Source organism: Salvia hispanica, chromosome 4 (assembly GCF_023119035.1).
Source record: "Salvia hispanica cultivar TCC Black 2014 chromosome 4, UniMelb_Shisp_WGS_1.0, whole genome shotgun sequence".
NCBI classification, from domain to species: Eukaryota; Viridiplantae; Streptophyta; class Magnoliopsida; order Lamiales; family Lamiaceae; genus Salvia; species Salvia hispanica.
In genome coordinates this window covers 45,032,482-45,053,937 of record NC_062968.1, presented here as the reverse complement: position 1 = coordinate 45,053,937, position 21,456 = coordinate 45,032,482, and the positions used below count along the sequence as shown (strand labels likewise).

The 21,456-nt window shown below is 38.0% G+C and overlaps 1 protein-coding gene across 2 annotated transcripts; it reads left to right on the top strand.

Moving 5' to 3' along the window:
* Positions 1–1,901: 1,901 nt before the first annotated feature.
* Positions 1,902–4,801, top strand: LOC125218466 (proline transporter 2-like). 2 transcript variants are annotated; one of them, XM_048120137.1, is made up of 8 exons: positions 1,902–2,091; positions 2,170–2,316; positions 2,729–2,953; positions 3,048–3,142; positions 3,352–3,541; positions 3,690–3,814; positions 3,964–4,179; positions 4,254–4,801. In XM_048120137.1, exons 2-8 carry the CDS (start codon positions 2,217–2,219, stop codon positions 4,629–4,631), a joined length of 1,329 nt encoding a protein of 442 aa, XP_047976094.1. In that variant the 5' UTR covers positions 1,902–2,091; positions 2,170–2,216; the 3' UTR covers positions 4,632–4,801. The 2 variants fall into 2 exon arrangements, with proteins under 2 accessions (XP_047976094.1, XP_047976093.1); XM_048120136.1 differs by having other exon boundaries at positions 1,902–2,316.
* The last annotated feature ends 16,655 nt before the right edge of the window (positions 4,802–21,456 follow it).

Sequence of the window (21,456 nt, the reverse complement as noted above, 5' to 3'; positions counted from 1 at the left end):
AGGGATTATGTCGTTTTTATGCGCACGAAGTATCATTTTTACCCGTAAAACTACCATTTCTCTCATTCAAATCATGGATTAAACACATAAGAAACGCTATATCATTTTGTAAACGTTATACATATCATTTTTATGTACTGAAAGTGTCATTTCTATCATTCAAAGTATCATTTCTCATTCAAATCAGGAAGATCATATTAGCTTTTAACCGACATTGATCATTTTCAATCAGTTTCTGATACTCGATATCATCATTTTATTTTGCAAAAATAACATTTTTAAGTTTTAACCATAAAAATATCATTTCTGTTTTAACCATATCATTTTTCATCTCTTATAGTCATATTATTTTTTTCAGCCTTTGATATAATACCATTCAATTAGGATTTCGTTGGAAACGTCATAAAATTATCTTTAATTTGATATATTTTTTTATAAATTAATAATTTAAATTAAAAAAATTTACTATAAGAAATTTAAAATTTTGAATTATTTAGGAGAGAGACATTGATCTTTATATAGAATGGAGAGGAATAACCCGCAAGGGGATTTGTTATATTCAATTGTCAAAATTGCGCCTTCTCATTTAAAAATTAAGAAAAAATATAAAGGATCAGACGTGTGATCCAGATTTAGTTATTGAGTTGTAATTTGAAATATTGATTATCACGTAATCACATCCCTATATTATATATTCCATTGTATAAAAGATATGTGCAACATATTAAATAAAAATATAACAAAATACACATAATTTAAATTTCAAGTCACTAATTACTGCTCAATCGTTCATTGATCATCCGTTTGGAAAAATCTTTAAATACTCCCTCTGTCCCTTAAAAATAGATCACATTTGTCATTTTAGATTGTCCCTCTAAAATACACTAAATAGAAAGTTTCTCTAATGAGGTGGGTCTCACTCTCATTCTTTACCAATAATACTCTAATAATTTTTTCTTTCTAACTTTTTTACTTTATCAATTGTATATTTAAATTCGTGTCATTTCAAATGTTACTATTTTTTAGGGATGGAGGTAGTGTATTAGACTATTAGTAATATACCGGTTGGAGCTCCAATCGCATGTTTCATTCTTTTTAGGAGGATTTCTCAATTTAAACGCACATAGTGCGGGAACTACTGAGGCGCCACCCATTTTCTCCTGCCACAAATACTTCGCAATCATACTTTTTTCAACACAAACAGCTAAACTAATCCCATGACTGGGCCAATATCTTTAATAAATTCAGCAAACAATTCACTTATACGATACGTTATATTATCATGCTATATAAAATATATATATATATATATATATATATATATATATATATATATATATTCGCAAGTTGTTGGTTAAATTAGTCAATTGGAATAGTAGTCTTATAGGAGTATATTATTCAACGAGCTTACCGGGTATATGCACAAATCAACTACAATCCTAATTTACTCTATCGTCGGGGCCTTCATTTTATTTTTAAAAATAACTAATAAAATGTGTACTTCATTTATCTATGTTTTATGGATTTTTTTATTTTTTTTTGTGTACTAAGCTTTTCAATGGAGGTTTAATAAATAAAAAATATTTGTGGTGTACTTTAAATTGATTAATCAGATGTGAAGACGTATTGCATTACCTTGAATTGTAGTAGTATAATTTACAATTATCAGAGCAAGAAAATTGAATCGAATTATATAAAATTTTAGAAAGAAAAACAGAGAATGAGTATCGGAGAAGTAAGGTAAGCCGAGGCAGCGTCAATTTTAGAGGTATACACGCAATTTACTACTTTTACTGGTTAATTACAACTCAGATAAATACGGATCTATTTTAAGCACCCAACACTACGTATATTAAAGTAGCAAGCAGCAGTAAAAATACACAAAACCATTTGTAGGTTATCTTAATCATGTTATAATTGTTGTAATCTATTTTCCTTTTTTTCTTTTTCAGTTTCAAAAAAAATCTAGAAATAAATACTCAAAAAGTAGTTATGAAATCAGCAAGTTGCGTGGATGAGATGACGAGCTCCATAAGTATATAAATTTGTAGCTGCATATCGAAACACAAGAGGGCCTCGATTCTTCCCTCTGTAAGCATTCCACTGTGTGATTTTGTCTTGGTTGTGTTAGTATGGTGTTTGATGTTGGTGGATTGCGCCTCAATTCAGACCTAGCCGACGGTGATTTAAGATCGGCGCTTTTGCGAATCGGAGAAATGGTTGTTGCTACTGAATCGAACGACGCCTCTGGCAAGTATTCTTCTAAGGATTCTGTGATTGTTGAGATTTCTGACACCGCTCATCAAATTAGCCAAGGTTCTTTTTTCACTTTAGTTTATTATTGTTTTCCCCCCTTTTTTGAGATTTGCCTCTTGTTTTCAGTTCCTTGCAGTGTAATATTATCTTCCGGTTCATGAATTTGCTCTGTGCAATTAGTGTTAATTCGCATTCCTAGCTTTGGGAATCTGTTTCTTATTTAGTTTTCTTTGAATTGAATAGTTGAATTCCTTGTGTGCAACTTTGATTTTTGGAATTTTGTTTCCTGAGATTGTTTACTTTATGCATCTTAGGGCAGTTTAATTTGGGGATGCCTAATTAGATCATCATCTAATGGAGTGATCCTTTGATATGTTTGAGGCTGAATATGATTTTTTGTTGCTCTAGTAGTAATGTGAAAGCTCAGTGACCTCTATTAACTACCGGTTTACCGTTCATGTTGCGCGTGTAGATTCATGGTTCCAGGTGGGGTTTGTGCTTACGACGGGGATAAATAGTGCGTATGTGTTGGGATACTCTGGCACTATTATGGTTCCACTGGGTTGGGTTGGTGGTGTGGTCGGACTAATTTTAGCAACAGCGATATCTTTGTATGCAAATATGTTGGTAGCCAAGCTTCATGAATACGGAGGAAAGAGGCATATCAGATACAGAGACCTTGCAGGATTTATCTATGGTAAGAGCAAATAATGATCAAGTTAGAGATGCAATGTGATATCCATTCTAGCTGAAGGCATTTTTTTACTGAGATAGAGGTTTCTGTGGTGTAGGTGACCAAGCCTATAGTATTACATGGGCGCTGCAGTATGTTAATCTCTTCATGATCAATGTCGGATACATCATTTTAGCTGGCAGTGCCCTTAAGGTAACTTTATTTGCTATATTGTTTCGTTTCTATTAGAAGACCAATAGAATTGATGAAGGAATAGCTGTCTATGTAGCTCTTTGTGAACTTGTGTCGAGGACCTGAGGTTTGAACTCTTGTATATACAAACTACATATCACATCAGCTTAGGTTACTGCTAAATACCAAGATTTCGGCTGATCCCTTGACTCCACTGATGTTATATGCAGGCTCTTTATGCGCTCCTCCAAGAAGATTCTGGCATGAAGCTTCCACACTGCATTGCAATTTCTGGCTTCGCATGTATCCTTTTTGCAATTGCCGTACCCCATTTATCAGCACTACAAGCATGGCTGGTATTTTCGACAATTTTAAGTCTGGTGTACATTCTAACAGCTTGTGTTCTGGCTCTAAAAGATGGTATAGCCATCTCTTTTCCTCGGCTGCTTCATCTTGTCCGTGTCCTTTTTATATAGTAAAGCTGGGTTCCAAGAAAGAACTGTTTCTTTGTGGATATTGTCATTTTGGAATATCGAATTCAGATGCTGAGTAAGTAATTTTTTTACAGGCATTGAAGCTCCTCCTCGAGACTACAGCATTCATGGAACAACTACAAACAAAATTTTCACCATAATCGGTGCATCAGCTAACCTCGTTTTTGCTTTCAATACTGGAATGCTTCCAGAAATACAGGTCCAACAGAAACCTTAAATTCTTGAGACGAGCTTTGTTCATCATGCTGTCTTCTTTTTTTTCAACAATTAGTGTGGTGGCGCAGTTGGTCTCATAGCTTTTAAGTCAAATCTTTGCTTGCTGATCAGATCAACTCACCTTCTTGACAGGCAACCGTGAGGCAGCCTGTTGTTGACAACATGTTGAAAGCTCTGTATTTCCAGTTCACAGCTGGAGTTATTCCGATGTATGCTGTCACTTTCATTGGTTACTGGGCGTATGGATCAGAGGCATCGGCCTACTTGCTGCACAATGTTCACGGCCCAGTCTGGTTGAAGGCCGCAGCAAATATCTCAGCTTTCCTGCACACTATCATTGCTTTGCACGTAATCCCTAATCCTCACATCCTCATGTATCCGCTGAGGTTCGTTTACTTTTGCCTGATTCATATTCCATACAGATCTTTGCAAGTCCAATGTACGAATATTTGGATACAAAGTATGAGCTGAAAGGAAGCGCCCTAGCAGCACGCAACCTGTCTTTCAGAATTGTGGTAAGAGGCGGCTACTTGGGAATAACGACCTTCGTCTCAGCACTGCTGCCATTCTTGGGCAATTTCATGAGCCTCACGGGGGCGCTGAGCACGTTCCCCCTCACGTTCATTCTGGCAAACCACATGTATCTGGTGGCCCGGAAACACAAGCTGACGTCGATGCAGAAGAATTGGCATTGGCTCAATGTTGTCTTCTTTGGATGCATGTCTCTTGTAGCCGCGATTGCTGCGATGAGGCTCATTATTGTTGATTCAAATAATTACCATTTCTTTGCTGATCTATAGGTGTTTTTATTTGTTCAAGGGTATTTTTTAGCCCCCTCCATTTTTTTCATTGCAATTCAAATGTCCATTTCATTTTTTTGCATGTAGTCAATTCATTGTAAATGCGGAGTACTATATTAATGGAGAAGCCATATATATATCATATAGAAAAACAGTGTCATTTGATTTAATTCTTGTCTTCGTCTTAATAACAATAATCGTATATTTGGATTTCGGAAGAGGCAATATAACTGTCAAGATTTTATCTTTAGTTATTAGTTTTAACTAGTATCTCACTAACTAATATCTCAACCGTATGATGCACTACCCATTATATTTCTTTCAAGTATGTTTCTTAGAACATACTGTATATAATATGTCACATTTTATTTCTTATCAAGTAACTTGAACTTCATTGTTAATTTAGTTGCATACTGAGGTTGGGCATCTCACTCTTTTAACACTTGGCAACGCTACCCCTATCTAAAATTCTTAATTTAAAATAGATAAGACTATAAGTAGATTTAATTACTAGTATAAGTACTAATACTATTTAATTACACTTGGGCCCTACTTGGTATGATATGGAATAATTTAATTATACTTGGGCCCTACTTGATATGATATGGAATGACATTCCTATCTCCATTCTATTCTTTTTCTTAGTAAATTTTTTTCTTAGGAATCACCATTCCATTTGAAATGATCATATCATTCCACATGGAAATAGTCATTTCATCCATTTAGCTAAGGAATGGTCATTCCATTGCAAAATTTTAATAAAATTATAAAAATATTATTTTATATTATATTTAAATTTAATATCATCACAATTTTATAATAAAATTATTAAAAATTGAAAAATCCACACACACAATTCACACACTAGACACACTTCACACATTTCACGCACTAGACACACTTCACACATTTCACACACTACACATACTACATGTATACACACATTTCATACACTACACACACTTCACACATTTCACACACTACACACACTTCGCACAGTTCACACACTACACACATTACACACATTTCAAACACTACACGCACTTCACACACTACACGCACTTTACACTCTACATACACTACACACATTTCACACAATACATACATTTCACACACTGCACACACTACACACACTACACACATTTAACACATTTCATACAGTTCACACACTGCACACATTTCACACACTATACACACTTCACACACTATACGCACTACACACATTTCACACACTTCACACACTACACACACTTCACACACATTTCACACACTACACGCACTTCACACATTTCACACACTTCACATACTACACGCACTTCACACACTACACACATTTCACACACTTCACATACTACACACACTATATACACACATTGCACACAAAATAAACACACCACATACACTATACACAAAATATACACATTGTCTACACATTACACACACTTACAAATTTTACACGAAATACATCCACTACACACACACTTCACACAAACTAAAATTTCAAATTTAGTTCAGTTTTTCAGTTTGATTCAGTTTAAACTTTTGAAAAATTTCAGTTTTTTGATTTGGTTAAGTTTGAATCAATAAAAAAAATCTAAAAAGCTGAAAAAAATTCAAAAATAGGATGGTTGAAATGTGTGAAATGTGAGTAGTGTTTGTAGTGTGTGAAATGTGTAGTGTGTAAAATGTGTAGTGTATGTAGTGTGTTAAATGTGTGGTGGGTGTAGTGTGTGAAATGTGTGTAGTGTGTGAACTGTGTGTAGTGTATGTAGTGTGTGAAATGTGTGTAGTGTGAAGTGTGTGTAGTGTGTGAAATGTGTGAAGTTCGTGTAGTGTGTAAACTGTGTGAAATGTGTGTAGTGTGTAGTGTGTGAAGAGTGTGTAGTGTGTGTAGTGTGTGAAATGTGTGTAGTATGTGTAGTGTGTATATAGTGAAATTTTATGACTATTTGGATTTTGGAATTACAATTTTCTACTTTTGATATGGAATTCAAAATGTACAATTGGAAGATTTGGAATTCAATTCCAAATCCAAATATTTTTGTGATATCGAACAACGAATTTGGAATTGGAGGCTCCAATTCCAATTCCAAGCCCTCAATTCCATGGTACCGAATGCACCCTTAAATAATTTTTTTTGGTAGAATCAACATATTTATTATTAATATTTCATTTCATTCCATTTCTATATTAATGTATAGTTATCAAATATAGGAATGAAATCAATCAAGGAATAACAATTTCATTCCTATTGCATTCCTTGTGCTTACCAAGCACAAGAATGGGATGGAATGACAATTCAATTCCAACCTTCATTTCATTCTCATCTTCATTCCATTCCCTCCTCATTCCATTCCATCATACAAAGAAGCCCCTTAGAAGTTTGAAGATAATTATCCCCCCCCCCCCTCCCGGCCCTTTTTAATCAAAGACCCATTGTGGGCGGGGGTTTAGGCAGACCCCAACCGGTAAATAGAATCAAAATATAACATTTCAAAACATGATCCAAACCCAAAAATGACTAGGATCCAAGGCAAGAACAAGAGCAAACGAACTGAAGGTCCCACAAGTCGGGTACCTCCATGCTATCGCAACTGAGCTAGAAACAAAATGTACAAGTGGAAGAAATAACTGCGAAATACCAAAAACTACCATAATAGCAAAATCAATCCACATCTGGTGTGTGAGTATTGAACCTACCGCTGAGAAGTCATGCTCGAATCAAAGCCAAATGATGTCTAAGATCCGCAGAGCCAAGCTGTCCAGACCCCTATTCAGATATGTGTAGAATACTCTATGGTCATCAAAAAACCTCTAATGATAACCAAAAGCTCGGCCTCGAAGCTCGACAATGCAGCAACAGGAGCACACAGAAGGCCCGCAAAAGACCTCCATCAGACCCACGAATCAAACCTTCACCACCTACCTCCAGTGTCGATGTAGAGAAGGCTCCATCAATGTTCAACTTCACCCCCAAGGGGCATCAGGAGGATGCCAAAAGATCAATAGGGAACGTAGAACACGCTGTCTGGGAGATGAAGGCATGAAGTCAACCGATGGCGAGCATCCTCTCCAGTGAATCAGGGTGAGCCTGTAGGCCAGCACAATGGTGTGCAAATGGTGAGTAACCTACGAAATAACATGAGAGTGATGGAAATGACGACCACCAAGCTTGCGGCGTTCCTCTCCTTCCAAAGAAACCAAACTATCAAACAAGGAACTATAAAACTAATATTGGAGACCCTAGTGAAGGACCTACGCCAGTGACCAAGTTTAAGTACAATATTAGTGCTCGTATGAATCGGTGTGTGCGAGGATGGAAACCAGGCATCGAAATGCTCCCACACGGGAATTATAGTACTCCATTCGTCCCATTGAAGATGACTCACTTTCCTTTTTGGTTTGTCTCAATCAAGATAACACATCATTAAAATTGAAAACACATTTATCTCTATTTTATTCTCTCTCTTACTTTACTCTCTCCACTTAACACACAAAATAAAGCTGAATAAAATCTCGTGCTACCTAAGGAATGGGTCATCTTCCTTGGGACAGAGGGAGTACCATTTTACTATTTTCGTCCATCCACCAATAAATATTTCATTTATTTTTTGTAACTTTTGGTTATGGAACCACACTCCACTCCACTAAGTTTATATCATTCACATTTTATTATAAAATTAAGGGTAAACTACCTCTAAAATCATGAACTTTCACAATAGTTAAGAATTTCCAGTGAACTTTAAAAGTTGCGTGAAAAATTATAAACTTTGCTCCCGTGTGCAAATTTCCCGAGTCGGGTATTCCGGCTAAGTAGAGTGCTGACGTGTGTAAGTGTCTGATGTGGATGATGTTGTGGACGTTGATGTGTGCAATAATATGGATTTAAATTTTATATTTTTAAAATCAGATTTTAATAGAAAAAACCCCCAAATTGAAGTCCATAAACGTCTAACCCTAACATAGAAATAAACACAAAAAATCTTAGCTCTTTCTTCTTCTCAGCAGCGGCATGCGACCTCGACCCCGACAGCTACAGCGACGGCGACTGCAACATCCGATGGCGCCGCCGACTCCGTAACCTCCGCTACTCAGTTGTAACCTCCGTAACCTCCGCTGCCATTTTCGCACAGCTTGTGAATGGATGATATGAGATTAGAGTCTCAGTGGACAATTTGTGTTTTTTATTAAAGTATTCCCACTTTATATGCTCGAGACAAAATATAGTTGAAGCATTCCCGCTTTATATGCTTGTTTTGGTGTTTCTGATATGCTATAGAGTTTATTAAAGGAATTTTGAGTGTTTTTACTGCAAAAGTTATAAAGAGTTGTCCAATTTTCAAGTTCCAAACCGTAGCTTGTAATATAAGAAGACATAAGGCCACAGAGAGAAATAATGCATGCAATTTTCAAGTTCTAAACTTTCTTTAATGTTTTCATTCACCTTATTCAACTCTAATTAGTATATTCATAGTTTATTAAAGGATTAGACAGAATGTAGTTGAAGCATTCTGATATGTGAACAAAGTTGTTTCTGATAGACAGAATATTGTTGTGGTGTTTCTGATATGTGAACAAAGTTTGATAAGTTCCGATATGTGTACATTTTCAAGTTAACTTATTTGAGACAGTATTTCAAGTTTTGTTAAATTTTTTGATAAGTGTAGTTTGTGTACATTTTCTAAATCTACAATTTGAATTTGTTCAGGGACTGATACCGGATTTTGCACTGTTTTAAGGCCATTATTTGGTCCATTTTTTATGTCAAAGTCACTCTACACGTCCATTATTTGCATATTTTGTCTATTTTGGTATTTTGATGCGTTTTGTGAGAAATGTGCATAAATGAACCGAAAAAGGGAGTCAAAACGCCAAGTATGGGAATCTGGAGTCAGACGGCGACCGGCGACCGCCGCGGATGTGTGCGGCGACCGCCGGCGCCCGGCAAGCAGATCAATGCAGCGGTCCGCATCGAAAAAATGTGCTTGGAAGAGAAGTCTCGTCCGGCGACCGCCAGAAGATGTGCGGCGGTCCGCCGCCGAGAGAACAGACTCTCTGGACTCCAACGCGGCGACCGCCGGCCAAGATGCGGCGGCCCGCCGGAAAAAGGTGGCGAATCCGAGAAGCCCTAGATTTGCGCCCAATTTTACCATATTTTGGAGATTTTTTCCTTCTACAACAAGGCATGGCTTTTCCCTATAAATAAGGCCCCAAGCTTCATCAAAAAGAGAGAACTTCTAATTGCAAAATACTTCATAGAGATCAATACCTAGAGTACTTCATTGGTGTAAGGAGTTGGAGAAGGATTTCAAGAACATCAAGAACGACAAGGATTCAACCCACGGGTTTTATTTGCTTTAGTTTTATGTTCAAATTGTCTTTCCTTCAATCTATGTTTTTAGCTTATTCAATTATGTGTAACTAAACTTATAGGATTCTAGGGATGTGTTAGTAACGACTTTGGTTATACAAATTCCTTTTTCTATTTAATATCTGTTTTGTTTTTACTTTGTTTCTTCCCTAAGTAGTTTTGAAACTGCATGATTGAGTGACACAATCGTGTATGATTTAATATAACTTGCTTCATAACTAAGACCCTTGAAAAGTCTTTACTCTCAATTAACAGTGTCGTTTTAAGGGAAGCTAACTGTAGTGTCTACTAAGTGAATCTAACTCGCTAGAACTCTGTCACAGTTATGAAGCAAGTTATATTAAATCATACACGATTGTGTCACTCAATCATGCAACATCAAAACTACTTAAGGAAGAAACAAAGTAAAAACAAAACGGATATTAAATAGAAAAAGGAATTGTATAAACCAATAAAAGTTACAAACACATCCAAAGAATCCTATGAATTTAGTTAGACATAATTGAATAAGCTAAAAACATAGATTGGAGTGAACACAATTGGAACATAAAACTAAAGCAAATAAAACCCGTAGGTTGAATCCTTGTCGTTCTTGATGTTCTTGCTTCTTTCTCCAACCCCTTGCACAATGAAGAACTCTCAAATTTATGCTATGGAAGTAATTGGCAAAAAGATGATGAAAGATTAGGGTTGGAGGAGGAGCTATGAAAGCTCCCCTTTTGGGGGCTAAGGAAGGGTTGAATTCTATGAATGAGGTTATGGGTATATATTGGCTTTAGAAGGATTTAAATTTGGTAATAAGTGTCCTCCAAGCATTATGATCTTCTTACCTTCTTCAATTTCCCGCATAGACTGCAGCTGACAGCTTTGCGTGACTTTGGTAGTACGGCCATAACTCTCTCCATAGAACTCCGATTGAGTTGATTCTTGAACCATCTTGAAGCCCTTTTCAAGACAAAGAGAATGGTGTGTAGAAAGCCCCGATATTACTTCAGGATCGCCGGAAAATTGAGTTTGAAGACAGCTGTCGCGCGCCGCGTTTTTGTGGCGGGCCGCCGCACCTTGGCCGGCGGTCGCCGCGCGCAGTCCAGTAGCTTCTGACTCCTTGTGGCGGTCGCCACTCACTTCCCGGCGGTCGCCGGGCGTGTCTTTGTCTCCGCTAAGTGCCGGCGGTCGCCGGAAGTGTTGCAACGGTCGCCGGAGAAGCTCCAAATTCCCTACTTCGCGTTTTTACTCCCTTTTTTGGCTCAAATATGCACATTTCTCACAAAACATGTCAAAATACCAAAATAGATAAAATATGCAAAAAATGGACATGTAATGCAACTTTGACCTTAAAAAGGGCCAAATAATGGCCTTAAAATCGTGCAAAATCCGAGCGTATCAACTCCCCCAAACTTACATTTTTGTTTGTCCTCAAACAAAACAATAAAGACACAAAATAGACGCACGGAATGCATAAGGACTAGACGTCATAATTGCCTCAAAAGATGGAAAAATAGTTTAAACATGTATTAACGCAATCAAATCAAGCAAGGCTTATTAGTGCACTTTCATTACTAACCCGTGGAACACCTTGAATTCAAGCCCTCACATGTGGCAAACTTCTGAAGATGGGAAGTGTTCTCTCACTCTCAAAGTGTATAAAGGTAATGTGTATATAAGCATTCAAATCATGTATCATGCAAAGTTTACCATAGGCTTGCTCAAAGTCTACTTCCTCATCTACTAAATGTGATTAAGCTTCAAAACTCCGAAAGGTCTTTATCTTTGGTTGTAATGTAGGCTATTTGGTAGGTGAGGAATATTTGGCTAAAAATAAAAATATCCCAAGTAGAGTAAAGATAACTCCACTTTTCTAAACCCAAGGTACTTTTAACACTTCATTTATCTCCTTCAACTCACTTTCCAATCCTTCGATTTTTTTTTTCTTTTCACAACCTTTCACACTTTTTCTTTTCTCTTTTTTTTCTTCTTTTTCTTTCTTACACAACCATTCTTTTCTTTTCTAAAATCAAGCACACATTTGGAATTTTTCTCAATTTCACAACTTGTACTTTCTTTATATTAAGCACACTACTTTTTATACTTTCCTCCTTATCTCTCCAATTCCTTTACAAAATAAGATAGCAAAAACTAACTAACCCAAGGAATTGTCCCCATTATTTTGGCTTCCAAAGAATAGGCTTAAAGGCTCAAAATTGGCTCCAAAGGGAAAAATTTTGAAATTTTGAGAAGGTCAATATTTTGGACAAAAGTAGGCTAAGAAAAGATGGTCAATCATCCTCCTAAATCAACTTAAACACTATGTAAACTTAGGCAAGACTAGGAGCAAGTTCTAGAAACATAAACATGAATGCAGATAAATCACACAAGAATAAATTTTTGGCTCAAATCCTCACAAGGTATAAGCATGATTCAAGGCGAACAAGCAATTCACTAATTATGCACCTTTTTACCAAACCATCAAATCAAAACGTTAAGTCATACCTAAACATAGATGAAATGTAATATCATTGGCAACTCGATCTAAAGTGTGTCCCTAAGCATGCGTGTTTCTAAGTTCTTCATGTTAAGTTCACGACATGAATTCAAGAAAACATTTTAAACAATAAGATTCTCCTACGGGGTTTTGAAAAACAAAAGCAAAAAAAACTTTAAAACAAAAACCTAAACTCACGGTCCACCACTTCATCCCCCCAAACTTATTTACAACAAAGTGTAACATAAGTTTGTAGAGTCGGTAGGGACGTGAGTGAACTACTAAAAAGAAAACACGCCTTGAAATATTTTGCGTAGAGGCTTAACGGGACGAAAATTCAAAAAATTCGAAAAATCGCGCTGGATACTGTGCCCAGGTGGCGGGCCGCCGCGGCCTGTCCGGCGGTCGCCGCACGTCAACAGAAACTTCCAGCGAGTAGGTGGCGGACCGCCGCAACGCTTGTGGCGGTCGCCAGTAAGAGTCAGAACCTGCGAAAAATTTTCAAAGCAGAAAACGAAACAAAAACCAAAAGATACTCAAAAACTGGAAATAAATGGTTGGGTTGCCTCCCAACAAGCGCTTATTTTTCGTCTTTAGCTTGACGTTCTTTGAAGCTCATGTTATCCCCCATCGTGGGAATTTCTTTGGGATGCCTTTGTACCTACAGATTCACAATGTGAGCATAGAATAAAAAAATTATAGTAGGATACAACACATAGTATTTGGCAATCCCCCAAACTTGAACCAAATTAAGGTGTAAGATAATCACATGCAAGACCAAGTAATTCACCTTGATTCAAAAATCATCCCCCATCAAGATCTCTATCCCCCACAAATTTGCAAGAGTTTTCCACAATAGACCAAGATCATGGAAAACAATATAAGCTCAAGAATATACAAGAGTCATGCAAGATAAAATAGCCTCACAATGCTATGAACATGAACTATGCGTATCAACAATCAAATCAACGGGGAATTCAAATTTCATCCACAACAAGAAGTTAATTCAAGCACACCCAACAATAATCAATTCCAATAAATCCAACTCACAAATTCACCAACAAAGTATCAAAAGTATATCATCCCCCATCAAACTCCATGGTAAACTACCAAAATATATACCAACAACAAAGTCATCTAATGAAAGTATTTAAGATCAAAGCTCAGGACTTATAAGAAGAACGTAGCTTGCGTTGGTTGACAATTGAGCACAAGAACAATTCGGTAGAATCCAAAGAACATAATTGAGTGATGTGAATTTGGAGTGTGGGTGTGTGAATAATGTGGAGAAATAGAATTTAAAGAGAGGGGAGAAAGTGGATGCTAGGGTTAGAAAGAAAAAGAATAAAAGAAGGAAAGAAGAAACATACCTTATGTGAGAATCTCGCGTCTAACACGCTGCGGCGGTCGCTGACTGCAGTTCAGCGGACCGCCGTGGATGGTCTGTCCTTACTGTTCTTCTTTCGGCGGCCGCCGCAACTAGCGCAGCGACCGCCAACCCTGCTCCAGAATTTTTATTTTATTATTTTTATTTTTTTTGTTTAGAGAAAAACGAAAATAAACTTAAAGAAAATTTTTTTTTTTTAATGAAAAATAATAAAATAAAACAAAAATTTTAAAACAAAGCGAAAATAAAAATAAAACTAGAAACTACTAAAAACAAGAAAGCTATCAACATTGGACTTTATACCTCACCCATGCTCTACGGAGCTTATCAAGTGCTGCAGCAGAAGATTGTGCAAACACAGAATGTGACAATGGACACAAAAGATTGAACCCACACAAATCGTACCTCAGATATTTCGGACAACTTCTTAGCTTGAACTTGGATTTTTCGGTTTTGCTCCAACTTTTCCTCCATGCATGACTTAATTGTGAATCTTCACCAAAATCAGCTTTGTCAGCAATAAAAGGAATTAACATTATAGAGAGAGAGGGTTTGAAAGAATTAACCACAGTTTTATTTGTCTCATCTTCTTCAACCTCATGGGAAGGCATGGTCATGGTGTCAGCGTTAGGAACCTGCGACTCTGGGGACTGACTTTCAGGCGGTAGACCGCCGCAAAGTGGTGCAGCGGCCGCCGGCGGCTGCTCTGCATCTATGTCCGAATCGGCCTCGGATGGCTGTGAAGTTCCCGGCGGACCGCTGTGAAGATGTGCAGCGGGCCGCTGAGGATGATCAACGGCGGGCGAGGGGTCAGTTTGTTCCTTCTCTTTTTCTTTACTCCCTATTGCAGTGGCCAGATTCCCCACATTGTATTCCAATTCCCCCACTTGTGCGACAAGACTTGCGAATCCTTGCTCTAAAAGGTCGGTGTTTCTTTCCAAATTCATCAACCTCTGATTGGTCACCTTCCTATTTTCTTGTACCTCGATGATGCAAATTTCTAACCGTTCCTCCCAATTGGTGCGGGGCTGTTCCTCCTTTTCTTCTTCAATGATTGATTTTTCTTCAAAATATGGAAGTATCGCCTCAGTGATCCTCTTGCTAATGTTTTCAAGTCCTTCATTGATCTCTTTGCATTTCTTTTCCATGGACTTCATCGTGTTTTCCATTCTAATTCCTTGTTGTAAACTCTCCTCTCTATGTCTTTCAAGTTCTTGTACTATGAATTCAAGTCCACGGCACCTTTGCTCGGATTCATCATTGGTGGTGTATGCCCATGTCGGCTGTCTCCAATATTGAAACGCATCCATTGTTGCGCTCCTTGCTCTCCTCAAGTACCTCAAAAAAAATCAAAAGAAAAATAAAATTAAATAATATTACACTCTAAATTAGTATAATCAACCTTTCTACAATATCAGCTTAAAGCAAAAATATTCCCCGGCAACGGCGCCAAAAACTTGATGCACTTTTTATTAGCACTAAAAAACCTGCAAGTATACAGAGTAGATCTAGTATAGCTAAAGGTCAAAGTACCGGATATCGAACACGGGGAATATAGTTGCAACTGGCTATTATGTACTAAGCGTCAAATACTATCTAGAGAAACAAGAGAAGTTTTGGGTTTTTGAAAGTAAAAACAATTAAAAGCAATCAAACAACTAAATGCAATTAAATCACAAAGATAAAATATGAGAGATAAGAGAATTCCATGGATGTGCGTTCACAGTTATGGTTATACAAATTCCAAACTACAATACCCTAGCACAGTTATTACTTTGATAGAACGAGTCACCTAGCTTATGCTCATGCGATACAAACGTTGATTACAAGATTAGGGTTGTCAATCCTAACACGTAACTCCAAAAAGCTCCTAAGACCCTTGAAAAGTCCTCACTCTCAATTAACAGTGCCGTTTTAAGGGAAGCTAACTGTAGTGTCTACTAAGTGAATCTAACTCGCTAGAACTCTGTCACAGTTATGAAGCAAGTTATATTAAATCATACACGATTGTGTCACTCAATCATGCAGCATCAAAACTACTTAGGGAAGAAACAAAGTAAAAACAAAACGGATATTAAATAGAAAAAGGAATTGTATAAACCAATAAAAGTTACTAACACATCCAAAGAATCCTATGAATTTAGTTAGACATAATTGAATAAGCTAAAAACATAGATTGGAGTGAAAACAATTGGAACATAAAACTAAAGCAAATAAAACCCGTAGGTTGAATCCTTGTCGTTCTTGATGTTCTTGCTTCTTTCTCCAACCCCTTGCACAATGAAGAACTCTCAAATTTATGCTATGGAAGTAATTGGCAAAAAGATGATGAAAGATTAGGGTTGGAGGAGGAGCTATGAAAGCTCCCCTTTTGGGGGCTAAGGAAGGGTTGAATTCTATGAATGAGGTTATGGGTATATATAGGCTTTAGAAGGATTTAAATTTGGTAATAAGTGTCCTCCAAGCATTAGAAAATATGTAATTTTCGTTCCCCATAGTAGAAGGAAAAGATTTGGCTTCACAAGGTAAGATCTTCTTTCCTTCTTCAAATTCCCGCATAGACTGCAGCTGACAGCTTTGCGCGACTTTGGTAGAACGGCCATAACTCTCTGCATAGAACTCCGATTGATTTGATTCTTGAACCATATTGAAGCCCTTTTCAAGACGAAGATAATGGTGTGTAGAAAGCTCCGATCGGACTTCAGGATCGCCGGAATATTGAGTTTGAAGACAGCTGTCGCGCGCCGCGTTTCTGTGGCGGGCCGCCGCACCTTGGCCGGCGGTCGCCGCGCGCAGTCCAGTAGCTTCTGACTCCTTGTGGCGGTCGCCACGCACTTCCCGGCGGTCGCCGGAGAAGCTCCAGATTCCCTACTTCGCGTTTTTACTACATTTTTTGGCTCAAATATGCACATTTCTCACCAAATATGTCAAAATACCAAAATAGATAAAATATGCAAAAAATAGACATGTAATGCAACTTTGACCTTAAAAACGGGCCAAATAATGGCCTTAAAATCGTGCATCAAATCCGAGAGCATAAGCTAGGTGACTCGTCCTTTCACTTTAGCTATACTATATATACTCTGTATACTTGCAGGTTTATTTAGTGCTAATAAAAAGTGCATCAGGGACGACGTTTTTGGCCTCTATATTCAACATGGAGGACATTTCATTCCAAATGGAAAGTTTCAGAAATATATTGGTGGTGGAATGGCACAGACAAGTGATCTAGACCCAGACCGATTTGGGTATTTTGACTTAGTTGAGGAATTAAATAAAATAGGAATTGACATATGGGTTAGACTCACCTTTGTGAATCCTATGTCAGCAACCCACGTGGATATAAAAAGTGATAAGGAAGTGATGGAGATGGTATCTGCTACTCTAAGAGATAGTTTTAACAGAATGTGTAGTATCTATGTTGTTGATGGGAGGAAGTCTACTAAAGGCATGGGTAGTGAACATGTGGAAGAGAAGGTGGTGAGAAAGGTTGAAAGTGTGAATAATAGCAAGAGTGTGGTTGAAAAGAGCAACTTTGAGTCTGCCACAAAAATTAGAAATTCCACTTCTATGAGCAAGGGTAAGAGTGTGATTGAAAACATATGGAGAAAAATGTGGTTCAATCAGTGGATAAGAGGGTTGTTGAAAATGTTAGTAAGAATGTTGCTATATCTTTTGGTAGAAGTGGCAGTGAGAGGGTGGTTAAGTCTACTGAGAAGCAAGATAGTCAGAGGGTGGTTAAGTCTATTGAGGGAGTTGGATCAGCTAATGAGGTTTTTGGGGAAGGTGAGTATGAAAGTTCATGTGATGGCAGTTATATACCATCAAGTGATGAGGAGACCGATGATGAAATAGAAGCCGATGAACTAGTGTCTGAGGATGAAGAGTATGAGGAATACAGAAGGAAGATGAAAGAGAGAAAGAAGCCATTTGTAATAACTTATGAGATGTTCTAGGGGATAGTCAATGGAGGACAAAAGAGTGAGTATGTGTCTGAATATGAAAATTCTGAAGAGGATGATATTTATTATGACACCACTGACTTTGAAGATGAAGGGAGACGATCTAGACAACAACATGCTAAAGTGATGTATGATCCAAAGTGTGATCATAAGCTTCTTACATTTTGTGCTGGTATGGGATTTATTGATGAACACCAGGCTAGAGACGCATTAACAGATAATGCAGTGTTGAATGGATGGCAAATTCATTTTAAAAGAGCAACTAAGCTGGAACTTAAAGCAGGTTGTCGGAGTCCTTGTGAATGAATGAGATACGCTCGGATTTTGCACTGTTTTAAGGCCATTATTTGGTCCATTTTTAATGTCAAAGTCACTCTACATGTCCATTATTTGCATATTTTGTCTATTTTGGTATTTTGACGTGTTTTGTGAGAAATGTGCATAATCGAGCCGAAAAAGGGAGCCAAAACACCAAGTTTGGAAATCTGGAGTTAGACGGCGACAGCCGCGCGGATGTGTGCGGCGACCGCCGGCGCCCGGCGGGCGGATCAATGCAGCGGTCCACCTCGGAAAAATGTGCTTGGAAGAGAAGTCTCGTCCGGCGACCGCCGGAAGACGTGCGGCGGTCCGCTGCCGAGGGAACAGACTCTCTGGACTCCAACGCGGCGACCGCCGGCCAAGGTGCGGCGGCCCGCGGAGAAAGGCGGCGAATCGAGAAGCCCTAGATTTGCGCCCAGATTTACCATATTTTGGAGATCTTTTCCTTCTACAACAAGGAATGGCTTTCACCTATAAATAAGACCTCAAGCTTCATCAAAAATAGAGAACTTCTACTTGCAAAATACTTCATAGAGATCAAGACCTAGAGTACTTCATTGGTGCAAGGAGTTGGAGAAGGATTTCAAGAACATCAAGAACGACAAGGATTCAACCTACGGGTTTTATTTGCTTTAGTTTTATGTTCAAATTGTCTTCCCTTCAATCTATGTTTTTAGCTTATTCATTTATGTGTAACTAAACTCATAGGATTCTAGGGATGTGTTAGTAACGACTTTGGTTATACAAACTCCTTTTTCTATTTAATATCCGTTTTGTTTTTACTTTGTTTCTTCCCTAAGTAATTTTGATGTTGCATGATTGAGTGACACAATTGTGTATGATTTAATATAACTTGCTTCATAACTGTGACAGAGTTCTAGCGAGTTAGATTCACTTAGTAGACGCTACAGTTAGCTTCCCTTAAAATGGCACTGTTAATTGAGAGTGAGGACTTTTCAAGGGTCTTAGGAGCTTTTTGGAGTTACGTGTTAGGATTGACAACCCTAATCTTGTAATCAACGTTTGTATCGCATTAGCATAAGCTAGGTGACTCGTTCTATCAAAGTAATAATTGTGCTAGGGTATTGTTGTTGGAATTTTGTATAACCATAACTGTGAACACACATCCCTGGGATTCCCTTATCTCTATCGTCTTTCTCCGTGTTTTATTCGCTTTTAGTTGGTCTATGCTTCATATTGTTTTTAGTTTTCCAAAAGTTTTCAAAACCCACTTGTTTTTCCAGATAGTATTGAGTCTTAGTAGAGGATAGACACTTTGTGTTCGTCTTCCCCGTGTTCGATATCCGGTACTAACCTTTAGCTATACTATATATACTCTGTATACTTGCAGCTTTATTTAGTGCTAATAAAAAGTGCATCAGAATGAAATCTGGGAGTCGAGTGAGGACAAGTAGTATATTTTTAATAAAAAATCAGGAAGGGGTTCACACTTGTCCTAGGGCTATGAGGAATAAAATTGCTACATCAAATTGGATTGCTAGAAAATACTTTATGTCTTTAAGCTTAAACCAAATATGAGTTGTAAAGATTTAGGTAGGCATTTGATGCAGAGTTATGTTGTTGATGCTACAAGGTGGAAGCTATACCATTCAAGACAAAAAGCTATTGATCTGTTGAGGGGATCTGTGGAAGATCATTATGCCAAGTTGAGGAGCTATGTACTTGAGTTGAGTAGAGCTGACAAAGAGGTAGGTTTGAGCTACATGTGGAAGTAGGTGTTGTGTTCAAGGCAATGTACATTGGATTAGTGGGTTGCGAAGAGGTTCAAGGAAGGGTGTAGGAGGGTGATTGGACTAGATGGGGCTTTCTTGAAGACTTACCTAGGTGGCATTTTGTTATCTACAGTGGGAACTGATGGGAATAATCAAATGTATCTTATAGCTTGGGCAATAGTTGAATTTGAGAACGAGGTTTGTTGGACTTGGTTCATTAACATTCTAGTGCAAGATCTGAACTTGGGTGAATGAGTTGGAATTACTATTATTAGTGATCAGCAAAAGGTAGTATGATAAAAACAGAGGCGATGAAGCTCTTGTCGTTCCCTCTGTAACGACGAAGCTCTTGTCGCTCCCTCTCAAGCTCTCCCACCACATCGCCGGACTTCGACTTCAGATCCGCAAACTCCTCCAGGAGCCCGCTGGCGTGAGGGAGGATGTCGCCGTCGTCCCTCTCGGCGGCGCTCGCAAGCACATCGGCCAAGGCCTTCTTGGCCTTCGCCGCAACGCGGGCGCAAATGAGGTTGCAACGTCCTAAGACGCACGCTCGCCGAGAAGTGAAATAGCCTTATCGGCTATTTCAGTCAGAAACCCCACCTTCACGTCCAACCCTCCCGTCGAAGTTGGCGGCGCCTTCCCCTCATGGCGGAGATGGAACTCCAGCTCCTCAACACTGGTGTACACCTTCTCCTCTAACCTCTCGGTGATCTTTGGGCGTGGGACGAACTCGAATTTTAAACCTAAATCGTAGAGACTGAACGGCATTTTCAAAACGACCTTGAAATTGAAACTTGAGCTAGAGAAGTAAAGTAGTAACTCAGCGAGTACAAAGTGTCGAATTTATACTCCCTAACTCCCACTCTTAAGTGGGACCTTTCTAATTGGGCACTTTATGTATTTTTTTTTTATTTTTTTTTTGACATTTTTCTTCTAATAGATGTTCTTTAGTGCACTTGTCTGTGTGAATTGCAGTCGAATTCGCTCAGCTATTAATTTTCTTATGCAATTCTGCTATTGCTTGTGCATTGCCTCTACAAACTCCATTTGGGATCCTTACGGAGTCTCTGTTCCCTTTTTAATGATCTCAATGTTTTGTGTTCTTGAGATTGTTTTGAAAATAATCACTTACACCTTTTTTTCGTTATCTGAAGTTTGCAGGGGTCGGTAGGATTTATTTTTGGCTATAGAGCATTTTGATGGCCTATTGATAGTGGCAAGTTTTCGTTGGTAGATTTGTATCAAATTCTGTATTACAATGTCTACCACTTTCAAAATATTTATACCCAATGGAAAATCAGACTATGCCGGTGTTCTTGTTCCATGATTTACACAAGTCATCTGATAGGCATGTAGAAAATAACCATGAGAATGCGGTCGAAGGAGAAATAAATCAGCTGCCAATGGGTATGATTCATGTACCTGAACCATTTGGTTTGTTTTGAAATATATAACTGAAAATGTAGTAACAAAAGGAATATGATTTCAAAATTTTAATTTCAAATAATGTTCCCATAGATATTCATATTTCTTACAACACCATTAGATTATACAGTTTAGACAAAGATAAAT

What these genes read in the sequence shown, in the direction of transcription:
- LOC125218466 (XM_048120136.1), top strand. Translation starts at nt 2,133, where the DNA reads ATGGTGTTTGATGTTGGTGGATTGCGCCTCAATTCAGACCTAGCCGAC. An exon ending in CGCTCATCAAATTAGCCAAG is followed by an intron (nt 2,317 to 2,728) that starts GTTCTTTTTTCA and finishes TTGCGCGTGTAG; the next exon opens with ATTCATGGTTCCAGGTGGGG. An exon ending in ACACTATCATTGCTTTGCAC is followed by an intron (nt 4,180 to 4,253) that starts GTAATCCCTAAT and finishes TATTCCATACAG; the next exon opens with ATCTTTGCAAGTCCAATGTA.